Genomic DNA, 21,963 nt, shown 5'->3' with positions numbered 1-21,963 from the left:
ATCATATGTGGAGAGACATACCCTGAGAAATAAGGTATAGCGTTCCAAAACTATTCAGGGCAACGTTATTCAGAGTCCCAATTAGACTGGCACGATAACAAAGAATTCTATTCTGGAGTCACCAATTTGAGTCCGGTTTGGAGAAAAGTCTGTACCTAGTAGGCAAATAACAGCAATAATTGGTATAATAATCTAATGTAAATTATTTCCATTGCCAGTGCTTGCAAAGTGACTAAGGCAAAAAATAACTTGAAAAACTTAAAAAAAAAAAAACCTATACCTTGATAGATACAAACTGAAATACAAATAATTGAGATCATTTTTCAGAATCAGATGAAACAGCTATCTTTCACTGAATCATTCAGATACTTCCTTTTCCAAAATGTTGCCTGGGCCTGAACGATTCGTAAATTGCTTCAATGATCTGTTTTGCTTTAGCAGCGGAGACTTAGAATGAGAAAAACACTTCAGGCTGAAGGTTTAGAAGATAAGGCCAGAAGGGAAACATCACAGAACTGAGTGACCTCTGCCTGAAGCAGGGGCAATAATAACAAGTCCACAAGTACAGGAGAGATTGATGACCACTGTTGTCTCCTTGCACTGAGCACAGCATGGTGACAGCACAGTGCCTAGAGCACCGCAGCCGTGTAAATAAGTCCTGAGGCATGAACTCCTCCTTCATAACAAGATCCCTTCCCAACAGGCGCAGTGCAGGAAAGGGTAACTCTCTTAGTGAGAGTTGTCTCTAGCATGAAGTCTCAAAACCAAGTTCAGTCCCCCCCTCCCTGACTCTGTGTAAGGAGAGCATCCCCATTGAAACTCTTGTAAGTTGAAATGACATAAAGTTGAAAAGTACTTCTAGTTAACTTCTAGGGAAAATATTTTAAGTGTTCCCAGGCCCAATAAAGAATCTCTCTTAGGCTTTTCTGGTACCTTAATATATATCTTGCTAATAGATGCACAGAATGAATCAAGATAAAGCACAGATGCTCACAGACACAATTCACAGGCCTGGCCTGTTGAGTAGAGTTCCTGGGGGTGGGAGGTGCTGAGCTGTGTGCTGCTTTGTAACAACCTGATACAAAACAAATGCTGAAGGCTATTTTTGCTTTTCACTTTTTTCCCTAAACACTGAAACCCTCTTCAGACTTCTTTTGGTTATCGAAAGCAGGTACTAAAGTAGGTCTTTTGCTAAAGCAAAGTGGCATACTGCAGCCTTCCGGGTCGTGGGGGACACCTGTATTTAGAATGGTTTAGATTGAGGGACGACCTTTCTTGGGACCTTTCTCAAAGAAGAGCCTGTTGTGTTCTCAGCCGTGAGTCCTACACTGCTCGTTCCTCATGAACACTGGCCAGTGTGACATAGCCACCCCCCACCCGCTTCATGCTCTGTGGTCTCAGGAAATGAAGCTCTCCTTCCTAAATCAAACACTAGGAGAGGATTGTAAACCTAGGTGGTACTAAACTCAGGGGAAAGGAGAGAAAGAGGACAGTCATTCTTAACGATCTCCAATATTTTCCTCTCTAGTTTTACCAGTTTTCTCTCCAGTTTTATCTTAAAATCACCTCTCTGATGGGGTGCCTGGGTGGCTCAGTCGGTTAAACATCCAACTTCAGCTCAGGTCATGATCTTGCAGTCTGTGGGTTCAAGCCCCCATCGGGCTCAGTGCTGACAGCTCAGAGCTTGGAGCCTGCTTCAGATTCTGTGTCTCCCTCCCTCTCTGCCCCTCTCCCACTCGCACTCTGTCTGTCTCCATCTCAAGAATAAATAAACATTAATTTTTTTTAAAATCACCTCTCTGAATTATTCAGGATAAAAGTAGAACACCTGGTAAGCCATTTCATGACTGCTGAGGCCTCTGGCATTAAAAAAGTCAAATAGATGAATAAATGACTTGCTTACAAATGCAGTGACTTAGAGGTGGACTCAATAGCTTACATTTGCTTAGTCTCAACCCAAATAATGCTTTAAAAAAGTGTTTCATATTAAGTCACTAGGAGAAGGTATCTTGTGACAATGCTCCATTTATTTATTATTATTATTATTTTACATTTATTTATTTATTTTTTGAGAGACATAGAGAGGCAAAGCACAAGTTGGGGAGGGGCAGAGAGAGAAGGAGACAGAATCCGAAGCAGGTTCCAGGCTCTGAGCTGTCAGCACAGAGCCTGATGCGGGGCTCGAACTCACAGACTGTGAGATCATGACCTGAGCCGAAGTCGGACGCTTAACCGACTGAGCCACCCAGGAGACCCTACAATGCTCCACTTAAATGGGATTTATCATTATTCAGACGCATCACTAAATTAAACTCACATATCACTGTAATATATCCCAAGCAGCCCTCAGATTAGTCACACAGAGAAATACAGTATGTATTGAAATGCAACCATTTTTTGCCTGTGTGGTAGGACACAGAAGCTATCTTGTTTCACAAGTATAACATGATGGTTTTTATGGGGGAAGTAAAGGATAATTTATCCAGTGGGGGAGGAATGTAATTAGCTTGAATATAGAGTATTGGAATTGGGCCAGCACAATAGCCAAGTTACTGAAAAAAAGATTCCATTTTGGATACCAAAAATTAAAATAGTGTCCCCCTAGGGACACCTAGGTGGCTCAGTCGGTTAAGCATCCAACTTTGGCTCAGGACATGATCTCATGGTTCGTGGGTTCAAGCCCCAAGTCGGGGTCTGTGCTGACAGCCCAGAGCCTGAAGCCTGCTTCAGATTCTGTGTGTGTGTGTGTCTCTCTCTCTTTCCCTCCCCTGCTTGCTCTCTCTCTCTCTTTCAAAAATAAATAAACATTAAAAAATAATAATAAAACAAATAGTGTCCCCCTATAGAAGCTTTATTCTCATGGTTATTTTCTTTCTCTCTCTCTCTCTCTCAAAGCAGAAAATATCACGTAATAAGATACTAAGGGATTTGTCAAAAATAACATTTGTCAAGCATCCACTGCATGGTAGGCACTGTGTTAAATAGTTTCCATTTTCACAATGACTCTGTGCCAGTCTGTGCAGCCAAACTCCTTCCACATCCCCCCCCACCAAATGTTTGTCCTTTGCCCCTCTCTGAGCCTGAGAGTGATCCCCTAGTGCTATAATGCACTTTCAGAGAAAAGGACCTGGGAAGAGGCCTGAGCAGACTGGAATTAGGCTTGGGCCCTGAGGCAGAAATTTCTAGGGTTCCTGGAACCTGGATGATGGCCTAAAAGGCAGGGTGGCCACAAAGAGCACAGGTTCTACAGGAATGCGCCCCTTGACCGTGCATACTCCTCAATCCCAACCCCAGCAGCCAGAACAGGGACGTGGAGCCTGGTACGGACCCCCCACGTACTATTCCACCTCCTGCCTGGGTCTGAGGCTAGTGCTACCAAACTGGGTCTGACTCCAAAGCTTATGCTCTTAACCACGAGGCTACCTAGCTTCATAGAACACAAAAGGTATTTGAAATTTGCTAGTTGAATGAGTGATTGTATCAAGAGGCCCAGTACCTGGAGTTTTATGAGTAAGACTTGAATATTACCTATGAAACAAAATTGAAAAAATGCTGGGCTATACAAGCAAAAGAACTCTGATCATCACCAGTTTTCAAACCTGTGACATTCGGTTAGACTTTCCGTGAGGGGTATCTTGCAGCTTAGCTGTCCATGAAGGCAGTTATTTCCTAGCTCACAGGTTCCAGCATGCTGGATTTTTGATCAGAGTTCAGGACTCCACATTCTCCCCATGATAAGCCATCTCAAACAAGCCCAGAGGCAATACTGGGGTAATAGGAGAAGAATAACCCCAGGTTATGTTGCTTAACCTGCTGTATATTTTTACGGGGTGGGGGGGGGAGGTTTCAAGAAGAAAATAAAGGAAGTGAAAGTCAGTCTAATCAGCACCAAAAATAGTCTCAGCAGGACTTCCTGGGAACACGTTGAGGTATTGATTCATTTATATTGTTTTTAAGTAAAATAACCCTTAGATGGATATTTAGAGGTATTGATTCATTTATATTGTTTTTAAGTAAAATAACCCTTAGCTGAATATTTAGAGGTTTTTATTAGTCTTTTTACAACAGAAGAAATTTTTTTAAAAATAAACTTTTTAATGATTCCGAAATATGGCATATGCTCTTTGTCAATAATTTTGAAAATGTGGAAATGTACATTGAAAAATCAACCATAACCCCACCAACAAGACAACGATCATTAGTGTTTATTGCACTTTTCTATGCTAAAACCATAACCAGTCACTCAATGACAGCTTCTCTTTTCTCCTAACGTTTATAAGCATTCTCCCATACTATTAAGAATCTTTGGGTACATCAATTTTATTTTTTTTAAGTTTACTTATTTATTTTTGAGTGTGAGAAAGAGAGAGAGAAAGAGAAAGAAAGAGCATGCCCAAGCAGGGGAGAGGCAGAGAAAGAAGAGAGAAACCCAAGCAGGCTCCTTGCTGTCAGCATGGACCCTCAGGCAGGGCTCTATTCCACGAACCATGAGTTCATGACCTGACCTAAAATCAAGAGTTGGAGACTTAGCCGCTGAACCGAGGGAGCCACCCAGGTGCCCCTGGATACATCAATTTTTAATAGCTACATAGTATCCTATCATGTAGATTTATTTAGGGTTAACAAGGTAATTCTATTTTCATTTTGTTTGGGGGCTTTGTTTCTTTCTGTTTTTGCTTTTATTTTCTCCTTGATGAATAATACTGTATTTGCCTTATTTTGCCTTCAGTATAATATTTTTCACATACGTATGTAATATATAAACACATAAATATATTTTAAGAAGTAGGACAACTGAGTCAAAGGGACAGAGTACTACTAAGATTCTGCTAAATTGCTGTCTAAATCTGTGGATCCAATTTATACACCATATTCTTCTACCTCCACCGTCAGCATGGAGCACACTGTCAGTTGTTTGAATATTTGAAAACTGGTACGTAAATATGGCATCCCGTGACTGGAATCTGTACTTATTTTTAAAAAGGCAATTTAAATAGATAAAATTATGCCACATTGACCATTGAAACATATTAAAAGATCATTTTATCTAATTGTTAAAAATACTTCCTGACCTTTAATCGGTAATAAATACATGATATATATCTCTTGAATTTACACGGTTCTAAAAAATTTTATTTCACTAATTGCTATTTTTAAAACCAGAGTTGGAGACGTCCTTGGCTTGGTCTACAGAAAGGGCAGACTTTGGGGCACATATTCAAAATTCAAAATTGAGTTAAAATGATTCCCCTTTATACCTGAAAACCATATTCTTCTATCTCCAAATTCAACTGCTTAAGATTCACAGTGGCTTGTACCACTAGTTTCTTAACTCAGCAGCAGCCTACCTCAATTTATCTTCTTTACATTTATGACATTTTATTTTTGTTACACTTCCCATTTTCCATACTACTGCGTGCCATATGCTCATTTATCAAAAGTCGAACCTAATTTTTTTGGTAGGGATCAGTGAGAATTATGTTATCACCATTTCAGCTAAATACACTTAAACACAAACAAACAAAAAAGAAAAAGGAAACAGGTATGAGCATCACCAGCCTGGAGGGAGACTCACTCGCTAGAAAAGCATCTGCACAGCAACTTAGCAGGATGTGGGATTTTTGCCACTGACTTTTTTTTTCCATTCATGGTCTCACTTGTGAACAGTAGGAGTGAAGGGAGCTGGTTGGTGGTCTGTGCCTGTCCAGTCAATGCTGGGAAACTGTCAGGATTACAATGCTCCTTTGTTGGCTGGCTTGGCAACTATGCCAAGAGCTGAATGGGCCACAGAGACTGAACTAGTTATGACGACTGCTTGGTCCTCTCAAATGACCAGAGGCCCTCCCACCTCTTTGCCCGGCCACCCTGGGATGACAGTATGGATGTGGAGATGCTCTGATTCCTCCCACAAGTTGGCTAATGGAAAATTTTGACTTCCTCACAATCAATTTCTATCTAATTCAGTTAAGAGTTCCGATCTCACTTTTAAGGAAGGAAGGAAGGAAGGAAGGAAGGAAGGAAGGAAGGAAGGAAAGGAGGGAGGGAGGGAGGAAGAAAGAAAAGCAGATTAATAATATAGAAAGTAAAACATGAAAATGGTATGGTATAATGATGTGCTAATCTCTCTCACTGTGTGGTGATGGTTGGCAATGGAGAGTAAAGGATAAGAAAAATAAACTCAGAACAAAACAGAAAAAGAAGCTCCCCAGGATGATATTCATGGGAAAAATCTGATTTGACCGATTTAGGTCATCATGACTTTTCATGCTTATTTTTGTCATATCGTATTTCCTGGAGCCCCAATTTTCAGATTTAGGTGCAGCCCCCTCCCCCAAGAACACAAAGAAGGAAACTGAAGATTATGAAGCAGGTAGGACAAAAAGATTACTAAACTAAAAGTGCGTTGTTTTTTAACAGCTTTCTGCTAACCCAGACTCCTGGTTTTATTTAAGAAACCCACTGCCTTTGAAAATACACAGGGTCTTTTCAATAGCAAAAGATCAAATGATGTTAATCAGGCAGTGGGGCCTAATCCTTTAATGCAGCTGTCTCTTTACATTATAAACATTCCAGCTATATAAGTGGGAATGATTTTTATCTTAGCTTGTCTTTTCTTCTTCTTCTTCTTCCTCTTTCCCCCCTCTCTCTCTGTCTTTCCCGGCTTCTCTGTAGCTGTCTCTAAATCTTAAGTGGCTCACGGTACAGAATATGCTTTCTTCTACCTGGTTTCTAACCCCCATCAAGGAACAATCTGTTGTGCCTCAGAACGAAAGAAGACAAGAAGATGGGGAACTAAGTGCATCCACTTGCCTTTTCTTCTCCGTGCTCCCCACATTTTTGGTTGGTCACTGTGGACGATGTTCTTCTGGAAAGACCACATCTACAGGGCATCACACAAAGCTCAGGCTTCTCCCTGCTGGTCACCTCTCTTCTCCCTCGGCTGCTGCTTTGGCCTGATGGATTCAGGTTCACTTCTCACAGATTTCTTCTGCCTTTAGAGCTGCTCTCAACAGCTTTTTTTGAGGCCATCTTTTCTTCAGAATAAAATAATCATAGTTTGAATTATGTGGCATGTTTAACTGGAAGAAATGATGATGGAGGGAAGAAAGAAATATGACAGTTTTCTTCAGATATTTGATCTGACATCCTGCTGGAGTAAGATTGGACTTCTGGAGGAATATAAAAGCATTAGAGCAATGACTCTTAAACAGGGCTGTGGTGGTAAATAGAGTCACTTAGGGACCCCTTCAGGTTATAGCCCCTTTCTCTACTGAGATGCTGATGTACCTACAGTAGAGTACCACTGTTGTCCACAGGAGTATGACCTATTTTCTAGAAGAATTAGGATGGAAAAAATGGAGAGATCCATCCAGTTGGATTATAAGTCCCACAAGATCAGCTAAACCATATATAATTTTCTCATCTTTTTATTCCTAAGGACTAACAGGGCCTGACATGTAGCAGATACTACGAAGTGCTTCTTGAATTACTGTTTCGCTGATGGAATAAAAAAAAAGAACTTCGGGTAAGCAAATTTAATTTTAACATAAGTAGAACGATTTAATAAGAAGTACTGTCCAAGGTGGGTCATCATGAGAGACAGTGAGTTCTCCATCTTTGGAGGAATTCAAGCATAAAACGGGGACACTGGTACATAAGCTAGACAGTTGACCATACCTGGGAGGTTAACACAGGGGCAGCCAACTCGGCTAGGAGGCCAAGGAAAATTCCAACGCCTTCTATTTCATGAACACAAAGATATTCATTACTTGAAAGGTATAAAAAGATGCATCCTGTGATACCATCAGTTCAAACCAGGGGACCAAATACTTGTGCCTTGCTTTCTGGGAGTTGTGTGTTACATTTGAACCATAGTTTATTAAATCCTAAGTTTTTAATTTCTATTTGCAATCCTTCAGGTTTTTTTTTTCTAACTAAGAATAGCATTTATACCTTTGAAAGTCTGCAAGAATTTGGTCTGGTACATACAAGCTCAATGCCGTGGCTTAGGGGTCCTAAAAACCCAATTCCTTCTACCTGCAGAATCAAACCTAAGCCTACCTCGTTGGCGCACTAATTTGCAACCCAAATTTTTAAATTAGTTTACAGGTGGCCCACAAGAGAATGCAAACATTTCTTGAAACATTGGAAGTTTTTTCAAGATTTCTCTCCCCTCCCCCACTCTCACCCTTCTTCTTTTTACCCTTTTTCTTCTTTCAGTGCTGAACGAAGTTTATCATCCAAAGGAATGCGATGCTTTGATAATCACTTTTTGGATATTCATGCATTCCACATTCATATATACTGAACATCTGTAGCCCATTAAAATGAAGGAATAAAGTGGTAAGCCTCCCGCCCAACCGTCAGGTTGTGGTGATGATCTTTTGGTGAAGTGCGCCATCTGTCATCAGAAAACAGTATGGCCTCTCTGGGGCCAGAGTCAAAGGAACTGTCAACCAGAGGAGTGAATCTGTGTTCATTAGCATTTCCTCTTTGCACAGCATTTGACCACTTTTTCTACCAACAATGGCAAAGGACCTGAGACTATACATCCATCCTGCCTGTTGCAGTGGAAGCAGCCAGGTGGGTGCTTTGAAAATAAAACCTGAGCTTCCCATGTCAAAATGTTTTTTCACCACCCGTGAATTCACTGGTAAAAAAGAGTAATGGGTGCTCGCTTTGGCGGCACATATATTAACATTGAACAACACAAAGAAGATGAGCATCACCTCGGCATAAGGAAGACATGCAAATTCATGAAGCATTCCATATTTTTAGGAAGCACCTAGAATTTTTCAATTAAAAGAATATGTCCTCTGGGTTCTGCTGTGGCCCAGACAGTGTTAACTTTTTTTTTTCTGTTGTGGGTTTTGATTTTTCTCCCCCAGAAACTGGTTTTATTTGATGTGCCCAAGTCTTAAGTTTTTCAATAAAGAAAAAAAAAATCTCCATAAAAATGAATAAATAATAAAAAATAATTTTAAAAGAATAATGGAAAGTCCACAATCTATTTCTCAGCCCGGACCATTCTTAAAAGTTCTGGATCTTCTGCTGAATAACACAAATATCAAAATATGATTCAGATTAAGAACTATTCTTTAGAAGTATAGGGATCTTAGAGGTCTTCTGGGGTTCTCCTGTTACAGACGAGGAGCCTGGGGTCCAGAGTGGTGTAGTGACTACATCATACACTTCCTTTGTTGACTCCACACCCAACTGATGACTACCCTAGGGTCCTTTCCTTTGGACCACTCTTCCCTCACTTGAGTTCACAGAATTTTGCAGCTTAGAGGGTATTGGAAATATTGGGACTGTATAAAAACTTACTGTAATATCTTAGGCTGTAACTGAACAGCTTTCTTACCTTTAAACTCTACTATGTTCTGCTTGTATTAATAAAGTACAGACCTCTCTATTTATAACACATAAAAAACACAGATGTTGATTGCAAATAGTTTTATAAATCACTGCATATGTCTCCAAAATCATTCATGTATAATATTTGGAAAAGCATTTCCGATTCTTCTTCCTTTGCAGGGAGTTTTAAGTAATTTAAAATATATACCATTATGTATTATTTGATATTCATGCAGTTTTTCCTACATAGCTTGTTTGACTTTTAACAGAAACTCTTGGAGATAATGTATTCTCAGTGCCAATGGCAGAAATTTGACCTAATAATACATTATTTACTATAAAGGGGTGCTGCTATTGGAGGAGAAAGGCAATGGGCTAAGGATGAGAATTTTGGGTTCAAGTATCTGCCACTTAGTAGCTCTGTGACTTAACCTAAGTTACTAAACTCTTTGTTGGAGGCATGTGTATCCATCAGCAGGGGCAGGAAGGACAGTGGAAGGGAAGGGAGCGGTAAGAAAATCTAAACTGTCTTTCTCACTGGATTTCTGCTAGCCTCAAATCCAATAACATCCTTGAAAGCTCTTTCAATCTTATAAATCAAAATCAAGTTAGTATTATGATGGCCAGAGCATTTGCTCACTGCCATATAGCATGCATGTTAAATGGAAGCACTGTATTTAAAGGTTAAAAGCTGGGTTCTTTGATCTGCCAATTTGGATGAAATCTCGGCCTCATCACTCACTAGCTGTGCGCTCTTTGGTGAGTTACATAACCTGCCTAAGCTCGACATTCTGAGGGAATACTAATTTAATAAACATTTTATGGAGTTGGGTTAAGATTAAGTTCAGTGATGCATGCAAGGTACCAGGTGGGATGCCCAGCCTCCAGCAAATAAACATTCATTGATTTTAGTATTATGATATTCCTGGCTCTTGCTGTTCTTATGGTTCTACAGGGTAAAGAATCTGGAATAGTTGGGTTTCTTAACCCTCAAAACGTTTTCCTTAGGTCTCTTCATCTATGTATAGAGCTCTAGCTGAGATATCACCTCCAAGGGCATAGAGAAAATCTGAGTGTCATGAAAAAAAGAAACCCACCATTAACAATAAAGATTCCTGAGTCTGAGAGCCAAACCCAAGAATATCTGCTCTTTTTTCTGCCTTTATCACTCCTGTCTTCAGAACTGTCCCCACAGAAAAATTCTACTCCAAGAGAAGAATCGACTTCAGGACGTCTTCTTGACTCCACACCTAGTAAGTGTTACCAACAATCTCACACTCCTTATAAACTTATGGTCTTATAAATGTCATATATATACATATACATATTTCTTTCATTTGTATTACAAATAATTTGCTCTGTTTCCCTTATTTTTACTTTATATTCTCTTTTAGATTATGAACTTCACAAAGGCTAGACTCCTGTTTTATCTCATTGCAACCAATATTCAACTTCTGTGAATGACCCAAGGATCATTAATACCTTGGCAATTACATAAACTTGGATTCATGCTGTGCCTCTTTACCTCCTTGTTGAGTATCTTTGGGAAATTTGCTTCAGTTCTCTGAACCTTAGTTTCTTTGTTCATAAAACGAAGACAACCTTGCAGAGTTTCTGTGAGTCTTGGAAGTAATACCTAGAAATACATCATAAGTCTTCAATAAAAGGTCACTATCAGTGTCTCTAAGTCATCTGTCATGATTATCACTACCATGGTGGCCATCAACTCTATGCCTATCCCTAGGTTTTGACCCAGATTCCCAAGAACCAAAATAAAATACAGGAAAGTAGAAAGATAGAAATAAGTCACAGAAGTGTGGAGAGAGGTGAAAGCTTTCTGTAAGTCCAAATTAACACAGAACAATAAATTATTTCATGATTCAGAAAGGCCCAGCAGGCTTCAGTCTGCTGATGAAAAGGAACCCTGATTACATGGTGCCACCTAGTGGGAATCTTCTAATACTACAGGCGGTGTCTGTAAACGGCCGGGAAATAATTGCCAAAGGAGCCAAACTCCAAGAAGTTTGTATTTCTTCTTGTCTTTACTGAGAAGGCGAGAACGCACTGCTTATTCTCACACCCTCCTCTCTCACCCATCCTGAACAGGGATGTGGACAGTATACACAGATCTGTTCAACAGCACTTTACTTCTTCATTAATAGATCCTCTCTGTCAACTCAGTAGCAACTAGTTGGCAATGGACCAACATTAATCACAAAGTAACAAAGGATGATGGATTAATTTTTCATTAACTGAGTTAAACTGAGACCTTGATACCCATTCAAAATTTTTTTCTCATCTAAAAAGAAGGAAGAAAATGCTCATTAATAAGGAACGTTTAAAGAATAATATTTTATCTGATAGTGCAGCCTGCAATTATTTACTGACAATTATTATCTTTTAAACACAATGATAAGTAAAAGAAAAAAATAACTAAGGGGGCGCCTAGGTGGCTCAGTCAATTGGGCAGTCAACTCTTGATTTTGGCTCAGGTCATGATCCCAGATGGGGATCCCAGATGTGGGATTGAGCCCTGCGTCAGGGTCCACACTGAGTGTGGAGCCTGTTTAAGGTCTCTCTTCCCTCTGCCCCTCTCCCCGGCTCACACTCTCTATCACATAAAAAAAAATGTATATTTAAACGCAATGTGGAGTCCTATATAGACATTCAATCCTGAATCTCTGGCACAGAGAAAAGGGGCAGATTCAATTATCCCTTTATCATTCATTCACTTGTTTATAGTAGAATCTGTGAAGACAAGCTAACTCCGCTAACAGGGGAGTGTTCCAACCACCCAAGCACAAAACAACATATACCTTGACTTTGAGGAAATGTTGTTTTATAGGTTAGAATTTTAGAATTGGAAGGCACTTTAAAAATTAGATGGTCCAGCTCCTTCTTTTATAGATGAAATTCTATTTATCTTACTCCTATTATATGATTTTGTGTTTTAACCTTGATTACTGTGCTAGGTTTTGTTACAGAACTGTCTGGCTCTATTAACAAGTGGAGCTATAAAACACCTTCTACAATGTGTCATTTACTGGGAGAGAGTGGGCCTGGAAGAGAATTAGAAACAGCTGAAGGCACATACAGGCTCATAGCTGCTCCCATTTGAAAGCAGTTTACAAGCTCAAAAGACAGAATAGGAAGCAGCAGGAGCAGAACAGATGTGGCTGCTGCCGTGGCTGCGGTGGTAGGTGGACCGTGCGTGGGCTTGGAGACAGGAAGGATCTCCTGGAAGTCTGACAGCTTCCTCCCCAACTCCTTGCCACCCCAGCCTCACCCGGGCACAGGAGAAGAGGGGCACACGTGTCTCCCAACCCAGGGTACTCTTGCTTCACACAAAATCTGGAGTCTTTAGATCAATGGCATCTCCTCTGGTAAAAGTTGGCAACCGTCTCCCAGAGACTGGTTTTGTTCATCAAATTAACATTTTAAGCTCCTGATTTGTGCCGCTCTACGAACGCCTTTGGGCAAGAGGATTCTATCCCCAAATGGGTCTGCCTTCTACGTTCCCTTCCCACTTGCCATTTTCTTGTCACCGTATCTAGGGGAATGTCAGGCTAGGCTTTAGGTTCTGTGGATAAAAGATGGTTTGGACAGTGTCTACCTATAAGAATCTTTCTGTCTAGTGTCAGCCGTCATGATAAAACGAAGAAATATTCCATGAGCTCAGATATGGACTTCTTAAGTAAAAGAATTCTTAAAGTCGGGAGACTGTTCCTTATGATAAAGATGGGGTGACAGAGCAGCTAAAGGTACCTGTACAACTATGACTATATTTTAGTCTCTGAAGATGGACATCTACAGAGAAGATGTGAGGGCTTACCAGAAAACTGATGCAAAGGAATTATTTACTCAGCTAATTTAAAATAAAACAAAACAGTAATGTTGTCTTTGTACACGTAGGAATCCTTCACCCTGTAATCCAGATACGTGCAAAGGTGACTATCACACCTCTTGATGGCGGTTGGCCTGGAGCCAAACCGTCCTTGCTCTGCTTAAGGTTAGCTGGAAGAAGGCACCTCGTTCCTGGCAATGTGTTTGCCATCACCCTCAGCCACCACAGGCTTGGAGAGCTCAGCTGCTGCCCATCTCAGCAGCAAGTCTTCCCGAGCTCTTCAGTTGCAGTCTGGTTTTACAGGGGAGGTACACGCTCTGACTTCTCTCCTGCACTGCAGTCCTACGCTGCAGGCAAGAGAAGTGGCAAAAGAGAACAGAGCCCCATCTCCTTCGCGAATAAGCATTCCTCTCGTACACACTTCCTTCGCTCCCACACTTACTATCCCACAGTGACGGTCTGTGGGAGGAGCTGCTCTGCTTTTACCTAGTTACAGAAATGATCAAAACCTTCCTCCAGTTTCCCTGATCTCTGCACGGCGTCCGTCAGGAGCTTTTCTGTGCTGCTGAAGAAAGAGGGGTTACATGTGAAACTTGTTTGTTTTCTTTATTCCCTTACCCATTTTATTTTTTTTTTCAAAGTTTATTTATGTTTGAGGGGGGAGGGGCAGAGAGAGAGAGAGAGAGAGGGAGAGGGAGACAGAGAATCGCAAGCAGGCTCCATGCTGTCAGCGCAGAGCCCAATGCAGGGCTCGAACTCACAAACCACGAGCCAGATCATGACCTAAGCCGAAATCAAGAGTTGGATGCTTAATTGACTGAGCCACCCAGGCGCCTCTATTTCCTTCTTCATTTTAATATAAACCTAACATCAGTTTTCTGCCTCTTATAATTCACCAACAATATAAGGAATTTAATTGTAAGCATTTTCTCCTTGGCCCCACAGACTGTGGCACTGGTGACATTTTGTGCCAGGTAATTCTTTGCTGTGGGAGGTTGTCGTATGCCCGCAGGAATTTTAGCAGCAGCCCTGGCCTCCGCCCACTAGGTGCAACCCCCACTTTATGACAACCCAAAATGTCTCCAAACATTGCAAGTGTTCCCTTGGGGCAAAATCACCTTGAGGTTGAGAACCACTGATGTAGATCAACTATTAACTTTTTTTTTTAATCTATGAAGATACAGCAGGCAGAAGCAATATTTCTTCCTTGAATATCTTAAGGGGGAGAAAAAGAACTTGGATCTCGGTCAGACTTGGTCTCTACTCTGTTCAGTCAGTTGCTAAAGCATACTTATGATCGTTTTCAAGGCAGATTGTCTCAATTGATCTACTGCTCTCTATTCTCTCCCCCAATTCTTTACCTAAGTAGTTACAAAATCTATTTCATGCATAGAGTCTCATTTAATACTTACAATAATAAGAAACAGGTACGGATAGGCAGCCGGCTGGGGAGCAGCAGGATGTCATGTAAAGAAAGAGGTGGAGGAAGGTGGCACCACCGTTCCCTGGCTACAAAACTGAGGCCAGTTCGTCAGCTTCTGTGCAACACAATTTTCTCATGTGAAATGGGGGATTATTAATAGCTAGGATTATTAATAGCTAGGAGGGAGGCTGGGAGGGTTAAAGCGCGGTGGGCTGTGTGACAACACACGTCATAGCAGAGGCTCCATCAGTTGTAGCTTTTTTTTTTACTGTAACACCAAGACCACAGCATTGTGTGCGACACCACAGCTGCATAGCTAGCAACTTTCTGGTCACAGATCTCTGGAAGGATCTGTTCACCAGAAAAGTCCTCAGAAGCAACTCAACTTGTAGACCATTTCAGGATATTCACAGATTCACCTGAAATGTATAGTGAGCCCAAGGGAAGAAGCCGTCTAGAGAGAGCCTGCGAATTTCATCTTTTCTTCCAACTGACTCAAGTAAATGGTGCCAAATAGTTTTCCTTGCCCATTGCTTAACACGGGCGATCCTTCTGGAGAGACAAGTTGATTCATATTTCCTCCAACACTACTGATTAACCAACAGGTCCTTGAAATAAGTCACTGGTTTGGTAGTGATTTGGTAGGGACCAAGGTTTGGGATTGCCAATTTCCCTTCTTTGGGGGAAGATAAAAGGGTCAAGGTCGGTCGTCCAATATGATTAGTCACTCTATTAGCTTCCTATTGCTGCTTTACCACATTACCACAAACTTAGAACACACTTCATCCAGCAAAAATTTATTATCTAACAGTCCTGGGAGTCAGAAGTCCAAAACAGGTCTCCCTGGGCCAACAGAAAGATGTTGGCCAGGCTGCATTCCTTTCTGGAGGTTTGAGAGGAAAATCTAATTTCCTTGCCTTTTCTACCTTTTAGAGATTGCCATTTTCCCTGGCTCATGACCCCCTTCCATCTTCAAAGCCAGCAATGGCCAGTTGAATCTTTTTCACATGGCATCACTATGATACTTACTCTTGTGTCCCCTTCTTCAACCTTCAAGGCCCGTCTAGATAATTCAACATAATCTCCCTATTTTAAATCCAGCTGATTAGCAAACTAAATTTCATGTGCTGCCATTCCCCTTGACCATGAACTATAACATATGCACAGGCTCTGGAGATTAGCAGACAGACGTCCTTGGGAGGCCATTACTCTATGCACCATAGTCACTTCTTGTTGGTGTTTTTGATGACAAGGAAGCAATAAAGCCCTGTTACAAGCCCTGACCAATCTTTACAGTTTATAAAAGTAATAAGGTGACAGTACTTTTTGAATTGTCATAACAATTTATTTTTGGATAATAAAATCCTCTCAGATCCATTATGATCTTTAAAATAGGGCCTCTCAAAAATAATATATGCCCAATTTCTTGTCAACTTAATGTCTTCTGACTCCTGATAATTTAGGCAACTGGAGAAAGTCTTTATAGCTTGCTACACAAAGTAGAGAGCTCACATGTATTTTGTAAAGCAAGTTGCAAATACATGTAGAGGTACCCATGAAGACTAAATGAACCCTGTGTAAGGAAATCAAGGCACTGTTGGCAAAAGAAGCGGGCAGGGCCGCTCAAAAAGAGAACTTACAGGTTGCACTGCACATCCACCATCTGGCTTGCAGTCCCATTGCTCCACGGCACCCATCTCTAGAATGTTCCTCATTATGTACTTCTGCAAATCAAACATCCTCCTCTTTTTTATTCTACTGGACCTTTTGTTTGTTTAGTTTTGTTTTCCTCCACGGGACCTGACCACTTTATCTCTGATCCTTCCTTCATCTGGCACCACCTAGCCCATCACCCTAACCGGTTTTAACATATGCCCCCCCGTCCTTGGCATTCATTCAGTCCTTAGTCATATTTACACCTGTTATCCCACTCTCCAAAACATTATTTTATGCCTTCACTCTCCATAATCGTCCAAGCCTCCTCTTCCACTCACAAATGTTCTGGTTTCCTTTCCTTCCAGAAGCATGGTAAGACTGCACCCATAGCCCCACTTTGAATTAGATATGGCAGTGTTGCTTATTTTGGCCAGTGACACGTAGAAGGGTGACATAACACTTCCAGACAGAGGCTCTAAGTGGCAGTATGCCACTCTTCTCTTTTCAGTGTCAGCCATAGAGGAGCACAGAGAGCCCTCTAGCCCCATGGATGAGTCAGAGCAGCATTCCCAGGCTGATCAGCAATAGACATTTAGCAAGAGAGAAACACGCCTTTGATGTGTTGAACTGCTGCAATACAGAGGGAGGTTGTTTGTTACTACAACATAACCTAGTCTAGATCTTGCTTTTTATTTCAGTGAGAAAACAGAAGCAATCAGAAGAGAATGCTACAATCTCCGATGCCCACATCTGCCATAAATTAGTTACCGTACACTTTCCTTCTTCTTGTATTATGGATGAATTCTCCATATTCCTAAGGTTAATCTTTCAACTTATACACTAGATTGCATCCTCTTTTACCTACTCAAGGCCATCATTACAGCATTTCTCTCCTTTGTCTCTTATATCATGATTTTTTCCCCTGGCTACTTACTAGATTACCTCTATCAGTAAACATACTATAATATCTCTAGTCTTAAAAAAAAAATCCTCCAGTAGCCCCACTCTATTTGAAATGAGTTGAAATACTCACTCCTGTTTTCTCTGGAACGATCTCCAGTTAGGGTTCTGTTTGCCTGTCTACAGTGAAACTGCTCTTACTACCATCACGAATGACATTGAATCTATTAAGTCCAGTAATCAAATCTCAATCCTTATTCGACATAACATTGACTTGGCTGAGCACGGTTTTTTGGGGGGAGGCAAATTAATCCTCAGAGACTGAGTTTGTCTGTCCCAGGAATTTATTTTTCACAGGTTCGCTGTAGGAATTTTATAAAACAATGGCATACAGGATAATGTCTCTTAATAACCCAGTAAAGAATAACATACTCCAAACCCATGACAGATTAATCACACTATTGTTCCAGGCAAGGGAAGATGAAAGAAAGACCATATTTAGTTGAAGTGTTCCTTTATACCAGTTGATACTCAGGAGAGCGGGCTTAGCCAATCAACCGCTGGCAGCGCAAAACTAAAAATCCCCTGTTGCTAGTAGCATGTTACTGCTGATCAGCAAGGTCTCCTTGGTCTGCCATTACTTGGGTTTTGCACTGAGGGTAAGAATTGTCTTTACAGCAGCAGGCGTTAATTGTCCCAAGGTCTTCCGGGAACTGTGGTCAGCGGAGACAGTCACCTTGCACAGAGCAAACACCCTCTGATAGTCCTTACAAACTCTTCGTATTTAGAGTCTTAATGTCCCCCTTGCCATAGCTGCTTCTTCCTTCATACGTTTTTACTGCTAAGCCCCCAGCACCTGAGCTCCTAAGTGCTTATAAACAACAACAGACGCGATGTCCTTAGCCCGTCGCAGCTTACTTCATTCTTAATCAAAACTTGACTCTTAAAAACAATCTCGTTTTTGTCATAAATGCGGAGATTTGGAAATCACAACAAACCAATACACAACAACCACATTCCTTCCTTCTTGAAATATTTTCTTCATTCAGCTTCTAGAACACATCTCTTAGTTCTCTTTCTACCTCACTGATTGCTTCTTCTCCGTCTCCCAAACTCTAAATGTTGGGTACCCCAGGTACCAAACCTCTGATTCCTACCCTTCCCCACAACATACTCTTCTTGCAGTTTTCTCCAGCTCCCTAAATATCAACTCCATCCTTCCAGTTGGTCAGGCCAAATTTTGTGGAGTCATCCTTCTCTTTCTCTCATACTCCATGTCCAGTCTGTCACAAATCTTATTAGTTAGTCCTACCTTCAACTTGTATACAAAATTAACAACCTCTCATCACCTGCATTACCACTCTGGACCAAACCAAAATTATCTCCTCAAAGAATTATTTCAATAGTCTCCTAAATGATCTCCCTACTTCCTCCCTGCCCCATATAGTCTATTCTCCATATTAGCCTCTCCCTGAGTCCTTCTGTATGCATGTCCATTAAATGTCTTTAAAAACTAGTATCATTGGTTGTTGATGAAATTAAGACAGTTGAGACAGACAGACAACTTTTTGGAGTAGGGATTCTTCACACGTTAGGGAGGCTGTAATTGCATCATGGGATTGCTTTCACTCCCTAACCTTTTATGGCTAGTCCCAAGTTCTCCCAGTGTTTTTTTTTTGTGTCTCCTAGTTTACTTCTCCCTTCCAGACTACTTTCCTTGTGCCTCTGTTAAAATGTTCATAGACTGCCCACCTTTTAGTAGAACTCTTATTTCTTCCCCCAATCGGACACTGAGTTGCTAATTTGGGTAAGATTTTCCTGCAATATTGCCTAGCCCTCCTGCTCCAAAGGCACACTACCCTCTGCCTCTCCCCTACCCAAATGCAATCCATTTAAAAATTTGACAGAGTTCAGTTGAGTGGAGATTAGCAAACAAGTAGTGAGTGACTAGTATGCACCGAACACTATGCCTGCCACGGATGGTTCAGTGCCTGAGGCACAGCCATCAAGGCCAGGAAGGTGGAACACTTCTTTTCCATAAGGGTCTGGGAAAACCTGGGTGAGGAGGAAGAGGAGGGCGAGGGAGGTGAAGGAGTCTGGAGAGAAAGAGGAGGATGGGGAGGGAGGAGGAGGGGGGGAAGAGGAGGAGGAAGGAGGAGGCGGAGGACGGGGAGGAGCTTCAGGAGGCGGCCTCGCGGCCTGCTCGGACCTGCCAGACCGGTGGCCGCATGGCTTCGGCCTCCGCTGCGGCGCTATCGGGCCGGGGGGCCCAGAACCTGCTGCAGTTCCTGCGGCTGGTAGGGCAGCTCAAGGTGAACGGGCTCCGGGCCGGGCAGGGCCGTTTGGGGCCGGGCGGGCGGCGCGCGGGGAGAGGCCGGGGTGGCCGCGGGGGCCCTGGAGCTCCTGCTCGCCGCGGGCCGAGGCCTTCACCCTCCCTCCGCCCTCCCGCCTCGCAGGGTTGGGCCCAGAAACTGCCCTGGGAGCGGGGGCGCGTCCGGATGGCGAGCGGAGGAGGCGCGGCCGGGCTGCCAGGCCCAGCCCAGGCCCGGCGGAGTCTGAACCGCGAGAGCCCCGTGTGGGGAGGCAGGCCTGGTGCTCGGCCGGGGACCGGCCCGGGCAGCCACTCGAGCGGTTCCCGGCGAACCGCCGGCGCGCGGATGTTCGGGACCCTCCCCGCTGGCCCGAGGCCGCCCAGGGTACAGGCGGGGCTCACGACCGCTCAGCTGCGCGGTTGAGCGTGGCCCTCCGAGCAGCAGATGGCAAGAGCGGAGCTGCCCCTCAGTCCGGCAGATTTGAAGAGGGGTGCCTTCAATCTCTTAGCTCCTTCTAGAGATAAAAATACTTTTTTTTTTTTTAACAGAATATTTTCTGTAGTACATACTGGAGTTGTATCCTGTGCGTCCTCCCCACTCCATAATTTCTGCAGAATTTCTACAAGTTAAAGGCAGATTACGTTTCCTGCCACCATTGCTACTGTTTATATACAGTCCTTTTAAAATGTGGACTTTTGGGGAGAAAATGCAGTCTCACAAGATCACATCCTGATCTGAACAAAAGGAAGAATTATGACAGGTGGTAGCAGGAACGATTAGAAATGCCTTACTCCTTTCTGCTCCAGAATTTGGAAGTCTGTCACTTGTTCAAGTTGAAAGCTTTCACCACAAGAGTTTCTAGCGTGTGGAATGGTATTGTCTGAAGGCAGAAAGTCCCAACTCTTGTAGTTAGGAAAAACACAGTAATTTACAGCTTTATTTTTCTGTCCAAAGGACTTGTATAAGTTCCTTAATTTACACATTAGTAACACAGAGTAATTTGACTATTGGAATTTTGCATGGTATGCTTGTGAATTATTTCTCCCTCTCTCTCTCTCTCTTTCTCATTCTCTGACCTCCCTGGTTTGAGGTTAGTTGAGAAATTTTTACTACTTTCTGAAACCATGACCCTGCTTCTATACCCTATTCCCTGGACTTGTCTCGAAGAGCATAACAGATAGTTTAAATATTTATTTTTATAAACTTCTTTCTTTTCTTCATTTTCATTAGAGAGTCCCAAGGACTGGCTGGGTATACAGAAATGTTCAGAGTCCAGAGAGCGTATCAGATCACATGTACAGAATGGCAATTATGGCTCTGGTGACCAAGGATGAGCATCTTAACAAAGACCGGTAAGCTGATGTGAACATTGATGCTTGTTAAGATCTCTGGTCTGTGCATATGCACCACTTCCCTTGACTGAGGCCTGTGTCTAATTCTTGCAGGTTAGTTTATCTGTCAAGAGATAAACCATACAGATTCAGGATGTAGGAGGGGGAATTATGGGTGTTGATTGTTTCAATTGTAAACTGCATTCTGGGTTTTCTCTGGCAAGTGATAGAGCCTGCCTTGGTCTCAAGAAAACAAGTGTGATATTAGGATTTCCAGGGCTGGAGAGTGCGTATGGCATGTCTAAAATTCTATTATTGTATTAGTACACCATGTGCTTTAATTTAGCCCCTTTCATAAATACTAGCACCTGTTTGTGAGGTGACTTTTTAGAGAGGTAATGTGCAGGATGTAGCTAAGAAAGGGATATTTTGTCCTTCAATCAGTCAGCAAGTGTTTTAAAATGCTTTTTGAACACGGGACAAAGTTTCGTAGCTAAGACAGTAAAATAAGTCTCCCATGAGTTACCCGGGCCCCAACTGGCTTCTATAAAAGGAACAAAATAAGTTATGCTAAAAAATTAGCAAGGTTGGGGCTCCTGGCTGGCTCAGTTGGCAGAGCATGTGACTCTTGATCTTGGGGTCATGAGTTTGAGCCCCACGTCGGGTGTAGGGATTACTTTAAAAATAAATAAATACAAAGTTTAAGAAAAAACTAGCAAGTTATTCTGACAGACGAGATCACGTGTTCTTGGGGAAGTGGAAGAAGTGGAATGTGAGGTGAGCTCTGAAGAGTTGATGAGGTAGAGGAGTAGATGGCACAGTGTGCAGAGAGAACAGCTTAGCAACCGAGGCCCTGATGGTAGGAACGTAAAGGTACATTTTGGAAACAATAAGTAAATCAAAGTGTAGCAAAGGTCCATTAGAGAGCGTTCATTAGCCCTGTTATTCTGTAGATGGTGTGGAAGTGGGATTTTCTGGCAAAAAGTACAAGATGAACATGGTGTCGAATAGAGATAAACCTAAGTGTAGTCTGAGATTTGAACTGGATGACAGAGAGAGACTGTGGATGGGACACCCCTGAGGAGGTTGTTAGGCCTTGTGCCACCTTGGAGATAGTGGGTACGTGAAACAGATGGCCCT

At 42.2% G+C, this 21,963-nt stretch overlaps 1 protein-coding gene, 1 long non-coding RNA gene and 1 other non-coding gene across 4 annotated transcripts in view; 2 read left to right on the top strand and 1 right to left on the bottom strand.

Moving 5' to 3' along the window:
• Positions 1 to 4,484: 4,484 nt before the first annotated feature.
• LOC123385537 lies at positions 4,485 to 19,346 on the bottom strand. The gene is made up of 3 exons (XR_006598256.1): positions 14,614 to 19,346; positions 10,883 to 10,993; positions 4,485 to 7,079 (listed from the first exon to the last, which is right to left on the bottom strand). It is a non-coding gene; the product is annotated as an uncharacterized LOC123385537 (long non-coding RNA).
• On the top strand, positions 8,671 to 8,776 carry LOC111560642. Its single transcript, XR_002742645.2, has one exon. It is a non-coding gene; the product is annotated as a U6 spliceosomal RNA (small nuclear RNA).
• The window catches only part of HDDC2 (HD domain containing 2), a 25,563-nt gene continuing 22,934 nt past the window's right edge, over positions 19,335 to 21,963 (top strand). The window contains exons 1-2 of one of the 2 annotated variants that reach the window (XM_023254322.2): positions 19,335 to 19,477; positions 20,723 to 20,844. In XM_023254322.2, coding sequence (XP_023110090.2) covers positions 19,409 to 19,477; positions 20,723 to 20,844 — 191 coding nt within the window. In that variant the 5' untranslated portion in view covers positions 19,335 to 19,408. Of the gene's footprint in view, positions 19,493 to 20,722; positions 20,845 to 21,963 lie in introns of both variants that reach the window. The other variant, XM_023254321.2, reaches the window with a different exon arrangement.

This window comes from Felis catus, chromosome B2 (assembly GCF_018350175.1).
Source record: "Felis catus isolate Fca126 chromosome B2, F.catus_Fca126_mat1.0, whole genome shotgun sequence".
In the NCBI taxonomy this organism is placed as follows: Eukaryota; Metazoa; Chordata; class Mammalia; order Carnivora; family Felidae; genus Felis; species Felis catus.
Note: the sequence above shows the minus strand (reverse complement) of the source record. Positions and strands in the feature narration are given on the sequence as shown.